Source organism: Sturnira hondurensis, unplaced genomic scaffold, assembly GCF_014824575.4.
Source record: "Sturnira hondurensis isolate 20B ecotype Veracruz unplaced genomic scaffold, ASM1482457v3 Scaffold0016617, whole genome shotgun sequence".
In the NCBI taxonomy this organism is placed as follows: domain Eukaryota; kingdom Metazoa; phylum Chordata; class Mammalia; order Chiroptera; family Phyllostomidae; genus Sturnira; species Sturnira hondurensis.
The window spans coordinates 6,800,781-6,819,638 of record NW_028089248.1 but is presented as its reverse complement, the minus strand read 5'-3'; the positions used below and the strand labels follow the sequence as shown (position 1 = coordinate 6,819,638).

General features: G+C 52.9%; 1 protein-coding gene across 3 annotated transcripts in view; it reads left to right on the top strand.

The window, feature by feature from the left end:
- The window catches only part of DPY19L3 (dpy-19 like C-mannosyltransferase 3), a 32,407-nt gene that overhangs the window by 1,645 nt on the left and 11,904 nt on the right, over positions 1 to 18,858 (top strand). The window contains exons 3-15 of one of the 3 annotated variants that reach the window (XM_037066428.1): positions 319 to 455; positions 5,875 to 5,965; positions 7,742 to 7,863; positions 8,382 to 8,527; positions 10,120 to 10,243; positions 10,906 to 11,040; positions 12,682 to 12,813; positions 13,962 to 14,063; positions 15,406 to 15,479; positions 15,671 to 15,829; positions 17,347 to 17,457; positions 17,988 to 18,099; positions 18,604 to 18,660. In XM_037066428.1, the coding sequence (XP_036922323.1) occupies positions 319 to 455; positions 5,875 to 5,965; positions 7,742 to 7,863; positions 8,382 to 8,527; positions 10,120 to 10,243; positions 10,906 to 11,040; positions 12,682 to 12,813; positions 13,962 to 14,063; positions 15,406 to 15,479; positions 15,671 to 15,829; positions 17,347 to 17,457; positions 17,988 to 18,099; positions 18,604 to 18,660 (1,502 nt within the window). Of the gene's footprint in view, positions 1 to 318; positions 456 to 5,874; positions 5,966 to 7,741; positions 7,864 to 8,381; positions 8,528 to 10,119; positions 10,244 to 10,905; positions 11,041 to 12,681; positions 12,814 to 13,961; positions 14,064 to 15,405; positions 15,480 to 15,670; positions 15,830 to 17,337; positions 17,458 to 17,987; positions 18,100 to 18,603; positions 18,661 to 18,858 lie in introns of all 3 variants that reach the window. The other 2 variants (XM_037066427.1, XM_037066429.1) reach the window with 2 other exon arrangements.

The window sequence follows — 18,858 nt, the reverse complement described above, 5'->3', positions numbered from 1 at the left end:
CGGAGCCCGTTGTTCCTCTGTCTCGCAGACTCGGTAGCTACACTGTGGTCACTGAGTGTTCAGGTGGGGAAGACAACTCCTCAAGAAGCCCATGTCCCAGTGGGCAGGGCGGACGTGTGCGGTTAGGCACAGCGGGGAAGGCTGTGTGAGCGGGTGGGCGCTGGCTGGAGGTCTCAGGAGGAGCCCTGGCCATCTGCTACAGGCGGGCGGGAAACGGCTCCCCAGTGACGGGCAGCTGGGACGCAGCAGGCTTGGCTGGCGTCTGAGGCAGGACTGTTCAGTTCTTTACCCACTTAGTTGTCTGTCTGGCTTTTCCAGGAGCTTGTACCAGGAGAAGACTCTGGAAGGTCCTGTCACTCACAGCGGGTGGAGCCGTAGCCCTTTGTGCTGGAGTGCTGACCTCTGTCTACCTGGCCACTCTACACGAAAATGACCTGTGGTTTTCGAACATTAAGGTAGGGGCTTTCTGCGCACTGGGCTCCTCCTCTGTGTGCCTGGGGAGGGCCCACACTGTGGGGCTTCCCCCGGAGAAGCCAGTCTTTGACAGTTTGGCTGTGGAGTAAAAAGGCTTGTGTTTGTGAGGGTGAAATAAGGTCAGAATGTTTACAGTCAAGTGAGTTTTGTCACTGGTGACGCAGCAGCACAGAACCAGTGTCTGTCAGCGGGGTTGTGCAGCCAGCGTCCTCAACTGGGGGTGAGGCCTTCCTGGTGGGTCCGGTGCTCTTGGGGGCCGGCTCTCACTTCTGTGTGTGTGTGCAGGTAGGGTCCTGGGAAGGATTCTTCTCATGGGTACAGTTTAAAAAAGCAAAAGGAGAGCAGTTCTGAAGGTGCTGCTCTGAGCCAAGCCTTCCCCACTGAGGGCTGTGGTGTGTCCGTGTCTCGCTCATCACGCTCCCAGGAGGACCTGCGATGTAAACACCAGTTTCCTGTTGTCTTTCTCTCTCTTTTCAAGCATTTCTAGATTTTTTTTCATTAGACATCATTTTCACAACAAGCATATTTGCAAGGAAAGTTACACGCTGGCAGTGTTTTTGAACCAAACATACCTTGATTTGATCCAGAGTGTCGTGATCTTTGACCTTGCTCACTACTGCAGCCTCTGATGGCTAGTTGCTTACAAAGACGAAATTCACCTTCTGAAGTCAAAGATTTATGATCTCTGCGAATATTCAGAAGAATCAATGAGGAGTCAGGGCAGCCTCACAGAGAGCTTCCCAGAATACTTCGGGCCTTCGTTTGTGGGAAGGACGGATTCGGTGTGTCCGAGTGACTTCCAGCAGCTGACGGAGCAGCCTGTGTCGACATGCCTTTACACAGGCGGTTGTGACAGCAGAGTTGTGACAGCAGAGTTGTGGTGACAGCAGAGTCACAACTCTTATCCCTCGGTGACGATTGCTAGCTTTTGTTGTCAAGAAAGACTTTACTCACCTTTATCTCTTTAAAATGGAGTGACTGTAAAGAGACCCCCTAGGGTAAAGCAGGTTAGTGTTTACATTAACATTATTACATTAACACAAGTGTTTACATTAACTCGAGTGTTTTGAATCCAGGCTCAAATACCCCTGTGGGGGCGGTGCATGGCTGGAGTCAGGTGCTGGTGACTGCGGGATCCGGAGACAGGCTGTAGAGGCAGGGTGACTGAACTTTGAACTGTCAATTTAGTTCTCTGATCTAAAGCTCAGGCGTGGCCTTGGTAGCAGCCTCAGCTGAGTGCACCCCATCATCCAGACACCCGAGCACTCTCGATTTTTCTCCCATTACTTTCATTATACTGCTGCCTGCTCTTTATTGAGCACCTGGTTTGTAGGTAACTTGGATTTAAACACTGGGCGCCTGGAAAGAGTAACAGAGCCTTCAGGATTTGCCAGCAGACTTGAACCTGGGGAATATATGCTCGGTGCCCGCCCTGTGCCAGCAGGCCCGTTGTCAGTGTCAGCAGCGCCGCCTGGCATCACAGGCCCCTGTTTTCAGGCAGTCGTCCTTGAGCGAGACGCAGGCCCGCGGGCGGCCCCACATCGTGTCGGTGCTGTGCTGGGCTGACGCCGTGGGATCAGGTGGGAGGGTTAGGGGGCCAGGAGGGTCCCGGGTGACGTGACCACACTGAGACCCGAAGGAGGGGCCGGGGGAGCTGGGCAGGGCGGGGAAAGGTGTGTAACAGGGAAGGGACACGTGTGGGAAGCTCAAGGGGTACAGCAGCCTCCCTGATCGCTGGCTGCCCGCCTTCCTCCCTGTCCCTCAGGGAGGGTGGAGGGCCGTCTGTCCAGCCAGGAGCCTCTTTCCACACGCTCAGGCCTCTCCTCCCCAGGCCTCCGTTCAGTCGTCCTCCCCTCCCCCTCCCAGTCTCCACTCCACTTGCTGTGTTTTACTTGTTCGCTCCAGACTGCAAACTCTGGAGCACAGAGGTCTGTGTCTCTGTTCCTTGCTGCACCCCTGGCAGAAGCGTGCTTGTCACTGGCTGCTCAGAGTGCGTCTGTGGGCGAGGGGATGAGTCTGCAGAGGACGCAGAGCCCAGCTAGGAGCACAGAGTCCCGTGGGGAGGCCAGTGGGATGGTTCGGGCAGGGTCTCTGTTCTCTCCGACGGACGCTGCTCTTCCCTTGAGGTCGTCTTCCTTTTTAAAAACGCGCCATTCTTTCTTGTTGAAAAATAAACCCATGAGCTCAAGGACTAAATTCTTACAACGTTTCGTTTCCCCAGCAAGTGAAGACTCACTGGTAAGGAAGGGGTTCTCACTGGCCCGAAAGCACTCAGGTCACTCAGTTTTCTTGTCTGCTTTTCCTCGTCTTGACCTTTCCACTGTCGCTCTGCTGTGCACTGGGTGTGGCAGAAGCTGCACGTCTTCCCGTTGGATGATCTTGCAAAGCAAGCAGCCTTCAGGATACACAGGGTCTGTCCACAGGTGGCAGCTGCAGCAGGCCTGGGGCTGGTGGCCGCCCCGTGGGACCCCAGTCACGTCTGCAGTGGTCCCAGCACCTCGAAGCTTGACCACTCCCTCTCGCTGCGGCTTGTCTCCTGGAGGGCAGGAGTCTAACAGAGAGGTGTGCACTCAGCCAGACAGCGCACGTGTGTGTGTGTGTGTGTGTATGTGTGTGGCTCTTCACCAAGGGCCAGACCTGGGGAGCCGCTGTTTCTGGGTGAGATGACCTGTGACCTAATTCGGAATCGGGTTGCGTTTACAAGGGCAGTGTTCCCATGGCTTCCCCCCAGCTGCAGCCTTGCAATTTGGGGGGCAGATTTTATAAACAAAAGTTACATACATGAGAATTTTAGAAACGAATGATGCGTCTCCTTTGCAACCTTGGCATCGTTCGTCTGAAAGGGCTCGTGCCCTTTGTGTTGCTGAAGGTGCAGACCACTCACCCCCAGCCGTCATTTTCTTTCTTGGTGTTTTCCCCTCTGGCGCCTCGGTTACGTTCCCAGACACGCCCCTGCAGAGCAGCGGCAGCTGTGCAGTTCCTGAAAGACGCACTTCCTTCGTCTCCCCACGTCCTCCTGCGTCACCTTGGAGGGGGGCGGGGCGTGCTTTCTCCCAGCCCCGCCCACCTGTGGAGCGGGTGCTCCTTCCACAGCATTCGAAGCAGCGCCTGCCGCTGTGCCCAGGCCCACCGGGCGCAGCCCACCGGGCGAAGTATAAGTATAAATTGCCGTAAAACTGGGGAAGTGCTTGAGTGAGTGAAGCAGATGTTCTCTTAGCAGGAAGCAGATGTAAAACTTGCAGATGTCTGTCTGATAAAGTAGAGCATTTGGTTCCATGCAGCTGGTGCCAAGATCACCGATTCATCATGTGCAGATGCATCTTGGCTAATCACAGCCCTCCGTTCTGTGCACATCCCGGGTGGGGGAGGGGGGCCCCAAAGCTCTCTGCTGTCAGTGCTTCCAGCAGTGTTTGCTCCCCACCTTTACGAAGTCAGCCTTTTACTCTCAGACCGTGCTGGGGAAGAAGCTGCGGGTGAGGACCGTGCTGCCGCTCTCCCGTCTGATTGGCGGGCGTAGGTTCAATGTCAGAACGTCCCAGGGGAGACAGCGTGCTGTGAACACGTTAAGGCAGCTGGAGAGCCTGGTGTGGCTCAGTTGGTTGGAGCGTCGTCCCATAACCGAAAGGTTGCGGGTTCAATTCTCGGTCGGGGCACATGCCTAAAAGCAGTGGAGAAGTGTCCTTTGGTGAGGCTCAAACATTTTGTTTAAGGCAGCTGGAGAGAAGAAAAGGAATGTAATTAAACTTAATGTTTTCTTTTTATTTGCATTGAAGGAAGCTAATAGTGGGTTCAGTTAACATCTAGAAGGGAGTGATAACAGGTTAGTTTTACATTATCAATAGCGCCAGCCGGTTTTCTCGGCAGTTGAAGTGAGGAGGCTGCTCAGAAGTGCAGCCTTCGCTGCTGTGGAAGGCGACGTCTCAAGTCAGTAGCAGATGTAGCTGAAAAAGCCGCCCCATTTCGTGTTGTCCTTTTACAAAGCACCTGTGCTAGTGAACACACTCTCAGAACCTGCCTGAGCCTTCTCCTTAACGTTTGGTCTTTCCTGGATACATTTATGTTCTTGAAAGGAAGCTCAGTGTGTAAGGGTTGCTGCCCAACCCACTCTCCTGTTTTTTTTCTAGAGTTAACAAAGATAGAATGTAGTAGTTTGTTTTTCAAGGCCAGAGATTGGATTTTTATAATCTTAAGTACTTCTGAGTATTTCTTCAATGACTGATAGGAGAAATATTTAAAGGCGGAAGAAATAAGTGATTTCCAGGTAAATAGCACAAGTAGTTCTTGCAGTGAAGTGTTTATCACGACCTGAAACATAGTCGGCAGCAGGAAAGCTCAGAGGTGCTGACAGAGGCCGTCGGTGGCATGGCCAGGTCCCACCCTCCCCAGGGAAGCCGGTGGGGGGTGGGGTCGGCTGGGGCAGGAGGACAACAGGCCGCAGGTTCCAGGCCTGGAGGTTTGGACGCTAGTGTAAAGGACTCAGGTATGACACAGACCACAGTTGTCTGTTCACTTGTATCATGTTTTCATGTATGTGAACATGGATATCCTTACCTATGTAAAATGTAAGACCTAGGAGTATTAATGCGATCATTCCAGAAACTTCTCCAGCCTCATGACCAGTTAGTTGCCTGCATATGTTATGTGAATGGTTTAAATTTTATGAAAAGCATCTCACAACCAGTTGACTAATAGCTATGGCTTTACATTTTAGTTCCTTTAGAACTGACCCGTTATGTAGAAGCAGTTTAAATTTCTTATATTCGTTTTCCTACATGAATGCTTCTCCATTTGTCAACATAAGACCCACATGTGAAAGGTGTGCCCCATTCCTCGAGAGCGCCTTGTCCTCCCGTAACACAAAGGAAAGTGTTCCTCTTGTGTGGTACTGTGAGCAGGTGTCTGACACAATTAAGTTCTTGTTTGGTTTTTTTATTCCCACCTGAGGACACGCTTATTGAGGACAGAGGAGGGAGGGGGTGGGGGGGAGACGAGAGGAACATGCAAGGCTCCCTGGGGGGACTTTTAAAACTCCCTGTTCCTGTTTTGTCTCTCAGCAACATTCTGTGAGAATGGCAGTGTGTGTTTTTGAAGTTTCAGTTTGTGTGAAATACAAGAAAAGCGTTGACTCTGAGACACCGACTGGAGGGAACCAGTTGCCTCCGTTGTTTTAAACGCTTTGTTATGGAGAATCCCCACCAGCCCCAGCCACAGAGAGGACAGCACAGTAGACCCTCCCTGCGATGTGCGCCCAGCTTCTGCTGTGTTCCTTTGCCCAGATTTCCCGAGGCTGTGTTTTCAGTTTGCTTCCCTTTTAGTTGCAGCCCTGGGCCCCATTTCCCTAGTGACCATGGATGCCGGAGCCCAGGAGGGCTGCGGATGCATGGCCTCCCTTCGTTGCAGGAGGTGGAGCGGGAGATCTCCTTCCGGACCGAGTGCGGGCTGTACTACTCCTACTACAAGCAGATGCTGCAGACGCCCAGCCTCCTGCAAGGTAACGGCACTGCGGGCGCCGGTCTGTCCGTCCGGGGAAGTCTTGGGGTCCTTCATGGGGTGGGGGGGGCGCCCTTTCCTTGTCTCCCGGCTCCACGCCACCCCAGAGTCATCAGTCTGCAGTTTCTTGGTGCCACAGCCGCCTCCCCTCGGGCTGTTTGGGAGGTGTCTCTGCAGGGACAGGAGCAGTGTCTGGGAGGAGCATTTGGATGTCACGAAAACCCCAGTGGCCCCCGGGGCCCTGTCTGTCCTTTTGTGTCACAGTTGCCACTTTCACTGCCTCTCAGCATTTACCGCCAGAGGGCGCCCCGAGGGGCCCAGGCCACACGTGCTGGAGCGCCCGCCCTGACGGTGACACGGGCCCACAGGTGGGGTGCTGCACTCTCTTGGTCACAGTGAGACCCCAGACTCGTCGTCTTCCTTTCTGTGCCGTAGAAGCCCATTAGGCCGCCCCTGGGTGGATGGGCAGTTTCACCCGTGATCAGGTGCATGGCCCACCAGCCCTTTCAGGGTTATTGCTGAGACCCAGGATCTCACTCAGCAGGGCCACAGAGGACAATCTGACCCTGTCCCCCCTCCTGTGTCTGTCAGCAGGGGCTCTGTGCCGCAGAAGGCCTTTTCCTCCCCCACTGTCTGGTGGCCTGAGGTGTGGCTGGTCCCAGAGAGGCAGCCGGAGGGGAGCTTCCTGCAGGGTGAGGCAGTGCTTGCTGGTTGGCCAGGAGTCAGCAGTGTGCGTGGAGACGGTGTCTGCCCGCGTCCTCACATGCCCGCTGCCCAGGCTCCCCCCTTCTGGGCTTTGGCCTCAGATGGGGCAGGGCACAGGATGCCGGGCAGGTGGCCTGGGGCCCGACACCAGCTCCCACCTCCCACCTCCCACGCAGCCTCCGCTGCCCCTGCAGAAATAAAAGATGGCATGTTGATAGAGCAGGGCTGTCAGTCGATGGCCACCACAAAGACGCACCAGGCCCCAGGGCGGAGCCACGGTGGTGCTGGGCGGCTGCTGTGGAGCTGAGTACCCGTCTCCCTTCCAGAGGCCACTGTCAGCTGGGCCACGCGTCACCTGTGAAGGCTGCTCTTTTGTAAACTTGCAAACAGACGGGAAGGTGGAAGGAAGCCCTGCCTTGGGTGTTGGTGTCTCACAGGGTGTCAGTGGGTTTCCAGATCCGGACACAGGCCACACGCCACATGCCACCATCATCGCTCTGTCTCTTCGTGTCTTTTAACCTATAGGTTTCTCTCCATTTATTCTTATCTTTTTTTTTGTTGTTGTTGAAAACACCAATTCATCTACTAGACAGAGTTTCCCACTTTCCGGGTTTTGCCGCAGCCCTGGCTGCCCTTTTCTGTTCCAGCCATCCAGCTGTCTGGCTGTCTGGCTGTCCGGCTGTCCGGCTGTCCGGCTGTCTGGCTGGTGGGGGCGGGCCTAGGGGCTGGGGCTCTGGGTCTGGCTGGGGTGTGGAGGCTGCAGCGCTACTGCAGGGGTCCCTTCCAAAGAGCCCACGAATACTTGTGAATAAATAACTTTAATTGTAATTATTTTTCTTTTTTTAAAGATTTTATTTATTTATCCCTAGAGGGGAAGGGAAGGAGAGAAGGAGAGAAATATCAATGTATGGTTGCCTCTCATGCATCCCCTCCTGGGAACTGGCCTGCAACCCAGGCATGTGCCCTGACTGGGAATTGAACCGCAAATCGTGTGGTTCGCAGGCCCGCACTCAATCCACTGAGCTAAACCAGCCAGGGCTATTTTTCTTAATTTTTCAAATATCAACCTTAGGTTTTCATGGCTTAATGTATGACAACAAGACTGAATCTATGAGGACAATCAACCTCCTTCAGCGAATGAATATTTACCAGGAGGTGTTCCTCAGTGTTCTGTACAGAGCTCTGCCCGTGCAGGTACGTCGTGCGAACAGCCCTGAGCTGGGAGTGGCGCTGAGCGCAGGGGTCTGTTGTTGCTCTGGGTTCCGCCTGGGTGGGTCTGGTGTGAAGCCAGCCGCATCCGAATTATCTTCACAAACGCTGTGAACTTGGCTTTTTATATGTGTTTTGTAAGATACTTTGTGCGGGTGGATACTCCCTGGCTTATAATATATGTGTGCAGGCTTGAAGTGATAACGTATTTTCCTGTGGAAGCATGTCAGCTCTCCTTACTTACCTTTGAAATAAAAACATTGGAAGGTTAGCAAGTCACAGTGACCACTTCTCGAGTGAAACTGGACACAGTTGGCTGTAAACTTGTCCAAAGAATGAAGCCAGGGTCCCCAGGGCAGCTTCCCGCTCCTGCTCGCGCAGTGCCGTGGGCTGAGTGCCGGGAGTCAGGGTCCAGCTTCCAAGTAGAGTGTCTGCCGTCATGTTCTCCAATGGCAAGGACGGGCCTGGGGCTTCCTAACGGATCTTGTTACTCCCTTCCACAGAAGTATTTAGAGCCAGTTTATTTTTATATTTACACCTTATTTGGACTCCAAGCGATCTACGTCGCAGCTCTTTATGTGACCAGCTGGCTCCTCAGTGGCACATGGCTGGCGGGACTGCTGGCTGCGTCCTGGTACGTCACCAACAGGTGAGCTGGAACCGGTATGCCTCTCTCCCTGTAGACATGCGAAAATGTGAAGGTTCTTCGTTTACAGTTCAAAGAAAGTTGTTCTGTCGAGTCAGTCGATTTGGGAGTCTCTGCCCAGGGTGTCTGTCCGCCTCGGTCAGTGAGGCAGGACGTCCTCCATGTGTGTGCCCCTGGCCGAGCAGCAGACCGCCGGACTGCGAGTCAGAGAGCCGTGCGTGATGCCCCTCTGCCACCTTCCCTCTCGGTCGCAGAGGGCTGCGCGCAGCTCACGGCGAACGAGGCCTAAAGCGCCGTGCAGACGCGAGGAACTCGTCTCCTCCGTAATGGTCTGCTCCACGTACCGCAGCACAGAAGTGCGCACATGCTGAAAACAGCCCGGCCGGCAGCAGTGGCCCCAGTGCCCAGAGGAGACTTACCAAACACAAGTCCTGACATTTATTTTGTGACCCTGAACAAACTGCTGTTTATTTTATTTTATTTTTTTAAAATATCTTTTATTTATTTATCTTTAGAGGGGAAGGGAAGGGGAGAAGGAGAGAAATATCAATGTATGGTTGCTTCTCATGCACCCCCTGCTGGGAACTGGCCTGCAACCCAGGCATGTGCCCTGATTGGGAATCGAACCGTGATACTCTGGTTCACAGGCCCGTGCTCAATCCACTGAGCTACACTAACCAGGGCCAAACTGCTGTTTATTTAACTTTACTAAGGCCCTGGCTGGTGTAGCTCAATGGATTGAGTGCGGGCCTGTGAACCAGGCAATCACGGTTCAATTCCCAGTCAGGGCACATGCCTGGGTTGCGGGCCAGTTCCCCGCAGGGGCCAGTTCCCAGCAGGGGATGCATAAGAAGCAACCATACATTGATGTTTCTCTTCCTCCCTCCTTCCCTTCTCCTCTAAAGACAAATAAATAAAATATTTTAAAAAAAACCAATGCTTTAAAAAAAATAACTTTACTAAGTAACTACTGTATGCCCAGTACTCAGCAATATGCTTTGCGTGTGCATTGTTATTCATGAGTGTGTGAACATACGTGAGAACGCACACCAACATGCACACAGCCAAGTGCAGGGCAGAGACCCGACCCAAGGCCCGAGGAGCCCACGGTGCTGTTCTGCCTCAGCATCTGGGCTTGACGTACCACGCCTGCAAGAGCAAGTGAAAGTCAGATTTTCTGTTTGCACGGAGAGTAAATAACACGTCTGTACTGAGTGCCTACTGTGTGCAGGGTGGTTCCTAGTACCAGGCATGCAGAGACAGACACCGACCTGCATGTGCCCTCAAGGGGGCGTACAAGGTGGCAGGGAGCTTGCACACTGGTCTGTAAGGACCGGGCAGGACTCCAGTCTGATGCAGGGGAGGGCGCGGGAGCGGTGGCAGGCTGTCGGCGTGGACACGCCTATTTGCCACTCCAGCCCACCGCCTGAACACGTGTGCGTAGACGGGCGACCTGGATCTCAGTGCCGACTGTAGTGATCGAGACCCAACGAGCAGAATCTAAGTGTCCTCAGTGCGGTGTAGTTGCTGCTACAGGACACCCGGGCGTGGCCCCTGCGAAGGGCAGCGGTGGTGACCGTGTCTGATCTGCGCAGAGTGGACACGACCAGGGTGGAGTTCACCGTCCCGCTGCGGGAGAACTGGGCCCTGCCCTTCCTTGCCATCCAGGTGGCAGCTGTCACCTACTTCCTGAGGCCAGACCTGCGGCCTCTGTCTGAGGTAAGTTGTTAGGAAACATCCTGTGTTTTTTGTTTTACTTTTATTTATTTATTTTCAGAGAGACAGGAAGGGAGGGAGAGAGAGACGGAGAGAAACATCAGTGTGTGGTTGCCTCTCACCCACCTGCTACTAGGGAGCTGGCCTGCATCCCAGGCCTGTGCCCTGACTGGGAATAGAACCGATGACCCTTTGGTTCGCAGGCCAGCACTCAATGCACTGAGCTACACCAGCCAGGAAAAACGTTCGGCATTTTTAATCTCTAGTTGCATCCAGGCTTCAGAAGTGGGGCCTCAGTTCACGGCCAGTGTTTTAAGTTAAATGGAGTCTTCTTCTGAGCCTTGTCCTCCTTTGCAAAGAAAATGGCTTCTTTTTGTTGTTTAAATACATAATCTGCCCTTACATGGTTGCAGCAAACCCACAGTTTCTGCAAAACTGTCAGAATTCTGAAGCTGTGTCTCTTGGGATGTGACTTGACGTATGATCTCCCAGCCAGTGCGGAGCTCACGTGTGCGTGTTTACGTGCTGAGCGTCACTCGGGGCATTCAGAGCTTGAATGACGGAGGCAGCAGTGGTTGTAGAGGCTTGACCGCCCTCGAAGACTCGTCTGCGAGGCTCTTCCTCGCCAGCGACACGTGAGTCACACAGAGGCCCTCTCTTTCCAGAGGCTGGCCCTTCTTGCGGTTTTCGTGTCGACCTTTGTCTTCAGCCTGACGTGGCAGTTCAGTCAGTTTGCGATGCTGCTGCAGGCGCTGGGACTCTTCGCCCTGGACACCCTGGACATGCTGCCGGCCCTGAAGGTGAGCTCCACCAGCGGCTGGCCGTGCTGCCGCGGAAGGAACGTGACACATGGGTGTTACCACTGAGGCGGGGGCTGCTTGTAGCTCACGGGAGTGTGGTGTTTGGAGAGGGCCATTCACGCAGCCTCATTGGACTGTCTTGACTTGTATTCTGCGTATTGTATGTTGAATGGTATGAGGGGAGATGCAAGGGGGAAACTGGAATTACCTTCTGGGGGGCGGGCCCTTGCAGTCCAGGCTTCCCCCACTAGGTGGGTGTTCTAGGAACCTCCCTGTATCAGTGCACCAGCTGGCGTTGTTGTGAGAGTCTGCGTTTGGCCTCGGTGAAACTTGTGGAGACTCAGCACGTCTGCCCATTTCTTGATGGGCGACTGACGGGTGTACCTGCCCACACCGCGCTGAGTTGTCAGCAGTTTTTGACCAAAAACAGCATGACCCTCACCCTCTCCACTGCTTCCCCACCCCAAGCCCATGCCCCACCCTCCCTATTCACCTAACCTCACCCCGAGCAACTTAGTTTTGTTTCTCTGGGTGAAAAAAGTCCTCAAACGGAAACAAAAAACAGCAAAAATGCTAGAAAGTGTCAGATGAAGAGGCCTTTGAAGGTGGCTGAAGTTTAAATGTAAGATTAAACCCACGATTTTTTATGAATAAGTTCTGGAGTTTTTGGGTCCCCTCTGGTAGATTTATTTGGAGCACGAACATCCAGATTGCCTGCCCTTTTTAGAGGTGACTCAAGTTTTAATTTATGTGACAGCCCTTTTGAAGTGTGTGGCTGTGTGCTGACTTTCCCAGGACGTCCGTGGGGGTGTGGCAGTCCCCGGCAGTGCTCCGCACACTCTCCACAGTGACGTCTAACCAGCTGACGGGCGTCTCTGTTGACTTGCCACAGGGACCTTGCCTGTGGCCCACGGAACTGCGACTCTCATTTGTGCCCGTGTGTGCGAGAGGCCTCACGCTTGAGTGCTTCATGCAGGGTTGAAGTAACCCTGTGTCCTACGGGGTTAGGACACAAAGCAAGGGGGAAACCCGATTCATCGCTGAATATAGTGAAATTTTCATAAGCCATTGTGAGTAGGAAGTGGCCTAATTGGGGAGAGAAGACAGAGGTATATCAGCTGTCTTCCTTGCGAGCCAGTCTCCACTGCTGGTTTCTGCCAGCATCAGCATGTGTCCTTGGTGCCGCACTGTGCCTGCTCCCACTCCCACGAGGTTTTCAGTCACTGGGGGAATAACCACACACACAGATAAAGCGAAACGGTGTATGCTGTGGTTCTGCACTGGGGAAATAGGAAGTGATGGAATACGTTAAGATACTAATGGTCGGCTGTCAGCCATAACTATAGAAGAATTTAGAAGAAAACTGGAGCGAGCAAACTGCCTTGCTTGTTTCTGGACTGTATCTGTGGCATTGTTTGCCTCCTCTGCAACATAGTGTCCAGTTTGTTTCCTTTCCAGTTATGTTGCAAAATGTCAAGTGTTTGTTGTTCTGTTGTTCTGTCAAGTGTCTGTTGTTCAAGTGAAGTAAACAGAAGTCTGCGATTGAGTTTCCTGTTTAGCTTGTGTTATGTGGGTGTGTTTTCTGTGCATCTGGGTCTCGGGGTGAAGGGCCTCACCCACCGGACTCTCTGGCTGTTGCAGGCAACGCGGCTCTACGTGATTCAGGTCACAGCTCTGCTCCTGGTCTGCGCACTTCAGTTTTTCAATTCCATGATTCTCGGATCGCTGCTTATCAGTTTTAACCTTTCAGTGTTAATTGTAAGACGACTTCAGGTAGGACTTCTCTTGTCTGTAAGGGTTTTTATATAAATAGCGTGGTTTGTGGGACCTCGTTTTTATGCAACATTCAGAGGTACACAGGTGAGCAAGTTCCCACCAAAAAGCAGAAAGGGAGTACCAGTATTTGCTTTTGGGAACTTCCTGGTTAGCATTCCCGTTTTTATTATTTCTTTGAGAACTGGAGTCGTCATTCAATTCAGGGATTAAGCAAAGACGCCTGCTTGAGTGCTGTGGCTTCAAAGTTGGGATAACAGAGAAAGCCGGAGCAGGGACGTGCTCAGGCCAGCTGGCGGGGCGCACCCGTGCTCTGCCCCTGCCCTGCCCCTGGTTGCCGACACCTCAGAGAGAAAACGAGCTCTCGGAAATCCGAGTAGATGCCTTTGGAAATAAGGGGGCATTTCCTAGCGTATCACGTTTGAACACATGGACCCCATCTTTTGACTCTGTTACCTGATTAGAGTTTTCAGAGTCGGTGGTTTTCCCCTCATGATAGCCCCGAGCCCGCCGCCTCTGCCGTAAGCACCTGAGGGACTTGGGAGCACGTCGCTCCCAGGAGTTTTGTTTTCTACTTTCGGCGGAGCCGACCCTTTTCGTCTCTAGTCTCTGTGAGAGCTGCTGCGGACCAGCTCACAGAGGCTTGTAGTTGACGGTCAAAACATCAGCATCCATCGTCCTCTCCGACCTCGTTATCAATAAGCGTCACTGTGTGTGAACTGGCTAGATATTGTCATGTGTGAACACCTGTGAAGTTTTCCGAGGCTGGAAGAGAGCTAGGGTCTGCCGGCTCGGCTGCTCTGTGCTCCCTGGGGGCCGCCGCACCTGTGGCGCGTGGCTGCCAGGTGAGGGGTGGAGGGCTGGTTCCGTCCGCGCCCCTGAGCACCTTGTAAGTGGCAGGCCCCGTGCTCTGGTTGCAAAGGGCACGTTTTCCCATTTTATGGAGCTCCTTATTAATGGATTCGCGTAGTTTTAGCAAATTGCAAATATTAAAATGATGTAAGCATATGAAAATTGGCAGGTTATATTTTCCACACATTTTCCCTATATGTTGTATGATCCAATGTTTTAAATCCTTAAGTAATCCTAAGTGTTTTTGAAGCTATATTAAAATTTAAGAATTAAAACTCAACTCTTTTAATTTCTAGAAAGACCTGAAAACTGGAAACCTCCTCAGCAGGCTCGGGAAACTGTCATCACATTTACTCGGGGTCTTATGTTTGACGTTTCTCCTCAACAACCTCATGAAGGTGGGTCATTGAGATGACACTTAACTCACTAGGGTGGAGAGTTACCGGTTTTACTTCGAGCTTGGTTTTGAGTTGTGTCAGTGTCGAGATTGTTTTCTGGACTTTGGCCTTTCTTTCTGTTCACTCTTCCACATGTTCTACCTTGAACCCCCCTTTTGAGTTATTAGACTTCTTAGAAGCTCAAGTTTAAAAGCTTCAAACAAGTATCTCCAGAGATCATTTTCTGCACTGCAGAGCTAAGAAAGCTATAAGGCCCGATTTTTACTGGGTCAAGTCAATCAGTAAACCGGCTTTCCTCTCAGAACCAAGTGCCTAATGGAGGGGGTCCTGCGCCCTGGGAGGCGGGTCTCCAGACAGGCCACGTGTGCAGGCCGTGCCGCACGCTGACCACAGAGGGAGGACTGGCCCCTCCGGTCCCTCGTCACCGTGCCCTTCACCCGCACACGCTCAGTGTGCGTCCAGGCCTTATCTGAGCAGAGCATTGGCATTTCTGAGAACCCGGGGAAGCATCAGGCTCGCCCTGTTCCCTCTCGGGACGCCCGGGGACCCATCCTGGCAGGGGCCGTCGTGTCCGTTCCCCAAAGAGCCACGTCTGCTCCATGGCCCTTGACATTTTGCCTGTGATTTACAGTGACAGTGACAGTGTTTAGGGGAATAAAACAAAATGTCGGTGAACTCCCTGCCATCTCTCCCATGCCTGTGGGAGAGGCTTCTCTTGCATCTCCCTGTGCGGGCCAGGGTTTGTGAGCAGCGGGACCGTCTCGAGGGAGCCACTCGGGGCCTCTCGGGTGCGTGTTTTCTGCACCACCCTCACTCTGGACTTGACCTTCATTTTCCTTCTGGTACGATTTCTTCCCCGTCTGTGATGCGGGGGTTTGGTAAGCCATAAATGAAAAGTAAAACTGTGACTTAAAGTCACGGTCTCCAGTGGTGAACACAAGCGTGTGTGTGTCCCCCCAGAGGGCTGCTGGTGAGGAGTCCACAGCCCCGAGCCCCACAGCACACAGGCCTTGTGGGCTGTGCACACGCCGAGGCCGCAGATGACCGGGTGGCCGGTCTTCTGATCTGAAGACCTGTGCCCAGCGGCCTCCGCCTGCCTCCCTCTGTCGAGACCACAGGAGGCTGGGGTTCCATGGACAGATGAGTCTGCTGGGGAAAGAGGTGGGTGGCTGCAGAGGCCCCGCTTGGTGTCTCTGGCCCACGGGCCTCCGTACGCGTTGGTTGTGGTTGTTGCTGGCCGGCAGCACCGCAGGCTGGGCCCGGGGCCTGTGTGCCGTGGGGACTCCAGGCCACCATGCGCAAGGCACTAACAGCAGCTTCCACTTGTTCCCCCCCCCAACAGAAAACCCTCAACCTGAAGTCAGACGAACACATATTTAAATTTCTGAAGGCAAAATTTGGTTTCGGAGCAACAAGGTATGACTATATTTAAAATCTATTTTTTCTTCAACCGATAAAATCTAGGTTTACTTTTTCTATTAAGTCAGCAGAGACTTTAAAACTCAAGTTACCATTGTGCCTTCTGCTGTTCATTTTGGGCTCATTTTAAGGAAAAGATTATGGTTTGCTGATAGTGAACTTAACCCTCACTTCCCGTTTACCCCCAGAGACTTCGATGCGAATCTGTACCTCTGTGAAGAGGCCTTTGGCCTCCTGCCCTTGAACACGTTCGGGAGGCTGTCGGACACCCTGCTTCTCCACGCCCACGTGTTGGTCCTGTGTGTCACAGTGGCGGCAGCATTGGCCGTCGCCTTCCGTAACCTCAGGTGCGGCGGACATCAGAAACCAGGGCTGTGCCTCCGCGAGCCTGCCCGTGTTTCGGGGAAACTGCGGAGCTGAGAATGGGGTGGATCAGTCAGCTTACGTGGGGTGCGTCTGTCGGGGGCTCTGCTGTTGATGTGCGGTCCCGGGTCCAGGCGGCAGTAGCCAGCGTTTCAGGACAGAGTCAGACCAGTGGGTGGGGGACCTTAGTGCGTCACTGTGACTTTCAAGTGGATCCAGGGGGTCGAGGCCTCCAGATGCCCAGAAATCTCCAGCCCCAGCGGCACCGACACACAAGGGGCCCTGATAAAGTGTCACATGGTCTTCAAGGGGCGCCTTTGCTGTCGCTTCTCTTCCCCCACGGCTGTGTGGCATCCACCCCCACTCACCACCAACACACCTAAGAGGGACATGGACACACATGTTTCTCAGTGGGGTGCAGCACGCAGCAGGCGATGAGGCGTTCCTGCCGGAAGGGTGCCGCGGGCTGCCCCAGCCAGCCTTAGATGCACCCACACCTTGTGAGAAGCACAGAAATGGAGAAGGGCGTTAGCTGCCCTGTCAAACCCAGTGGGTGTGGAGGGTTATCAGGCAAGTGATATCTTCCTCCAGTGAACAGCCTTGTGGGGGGGCACTGTTAGTGAGTGAAAGGTAATTTGGAGACGTTGATGAATGCAGTGTGCAAGATGAGGATCCTGATGCAAGGAAACCATCTGAAGAAACAGCCGCAGCGAACAGAGAACGGGGCGTGAACAGGTGTCAGGTGCTGTTTTGGAGTTACTGTCAGACTCTGTGGGCGTAATCGTTCTAACAGAAATGTGCTGGGTGAGTCATCTGTTAGAGATACCTGAGGGGTATCGGCAGGTCAAAATGTGATCATTAGTTCATGCAGAAACTGAATTCCAAGTTTATGGATACATTTTTAATTTTTCTTGCTTGTAAAAACTTGAGCCCCGGCTGGTGTGGCTCAGTGGATTAAGCACCAGCCTGTGGACCAAAGGGTCGCCAGTTCGATTCCCAGTCAGGGCACATGCTTGGATTGCAGGCCAGTTCCCAGTAGGAGGCGTGTGAGAGCCCACCATGCATTGACTTTTCTCTCCCTTTCTCCCTCCCTTCCCTCTGTCTAAAAATAAATAAATAAAGTCTTTTAAATATTTTTCTTCAAAAGGAAACCTTGAAAAGCACTGGTAACTTATAAAATATCTTTCTTAGTTTCAATGATTTCAAAGGATTTTTTTTACTATTCTCTTATAATTGAAAGGATTGAAGCACTTTAAATTTTTACTTTGTTAAAGGAAATTTGTTAAGTTTTAGTTATCCTACTTACAGATACATTTACATTATGACACTGTTAGCCTCATAAATGAAAATTGTCAGTAATGTGTTTTATCTTAGAGAAATAATACATTTCTAGGTATATGAAGGTGTGAGTGTCTTGTGTCCTCTTTAAAAAGACTCGACTCAGTGAGAGTTCTGCACCTGCTCTAACTTGTGTGTGTGCTGCTTCCTGCAGCGGTCCTCCCGGCCGGCCGCCCCGGGGGGCGGGAGCCTGTACTCTCGGCCTGCGGCCAGAGACCGCCTACAACTTGGTACACACCATTCTGTTCGGATTCTTGGCCCTGAGTACGATGAGGTAATTTTGGCTTGTCTGTCTGATTTGTTTGTTCATCCATCCGCTCTCTGCCTGGTGTCATTTAGAAATGAAATTGGAACTGACGTCATCCTCATTCATGACCAAGGCTCCCTTAGATCACGGGTGGCAAACACAGGGCCCGCGGGCCAAACCCGGCCTCCACCTGGTTTCATCCACCCTCCACCTCCTTTCCGCCCAGCAGCAGCGCTGAGCTCCTTGCCCCTCGTTAAGCCGCAGTCACATGGACACAGTCCTAAAGTCACATTTGGCCCTTTGAAGGCCACGGCGAGGCTGATGGGGCCCCCGGTAACAATGAGTGTGACACCCCTGCCCTAGAATGTCTCTTACCTGCTATTTCTCCCAGAGCAAAGCCTCGCCGATAACCGGTTTTCCCGCCCTCCTCCTTCACTCCGGGCACTTCTCAGAGGGCAGCGAGGTCGGCCGCTCAGCTTTGGCAGATGTGCTGCGGGGTGTCGGGGAGATGTGACGCGCAGCTGTCTCGGGCTGACCTGTGCCCGTCCCCCCTGCAGGATGAAGTACCTGTGGACGCCACACCTGTGTGTGTTCGCAGCCTCTGGCCTGTGCAGCGCGGAAGTGTGGGGGCTGCTGCTGAGGGGCGCCCGGTTGTACACCCCGGCGAGGGTCAGTGCTGCCTCTGTGACTTCAGTTTTCTCCGACTTTCTGCTTTACCTAGCAGGTGCCCGTCCGTCTGTCTGAGCAAACGGGTGCTCAGAAACATCGAAGCTAAAGATAGATCGTTGATGCGTTATGACTTACAAGGAATTTTTATTTTTAGTCATTTTTCCCAGACCATAAATTGGACATGCTCATTATGTGGAATTTGGAAGTATTGAAAAACACAAAAAGAAAATTTGAAAATTACCAGTGACCCCACTGCCCAGCGTTACCACGTGTAACTGGGATGTGTTATCCTAAACCAGTGACCAGAGAGCACACGGTCTGCGTGGCCCCGCCCTCTGAGGCTGCGGGTGGGGGGGGGGCCTGCTCCTGGCTTGTGGCTTTGCATGTCAGGGACTCCAGTAAATGCCCTTAAATATAAATGTCTGTTGTTTTGGAAAAGTCATATGTTTACAGAGCAAAACTGTTGAAAGTGCTTATAATCTAAATGTTGTCTTTCTCATGTAGATGTGCATATTGCGGTATTCAGTTCCGATGTTAATACTGCTCTCTCTGTGCTACAAGGTAAGACTGATTTTCTCATTCTTGGTGTTTCCCCACGTGGCAGAGTGCTGCCCCGGCCCAGTGACCTTGTGTGTGGCGGGCAGACAGTGCTCCGTGGCGGGTGCAGAATCGCCTGTGCTCCAGGGCAGTTGGCCTCGATAGGAAGACTTTCCCAGATAGTACTTAAGAAGTGAAAGCATGGCAAAGGTGACCACAGTT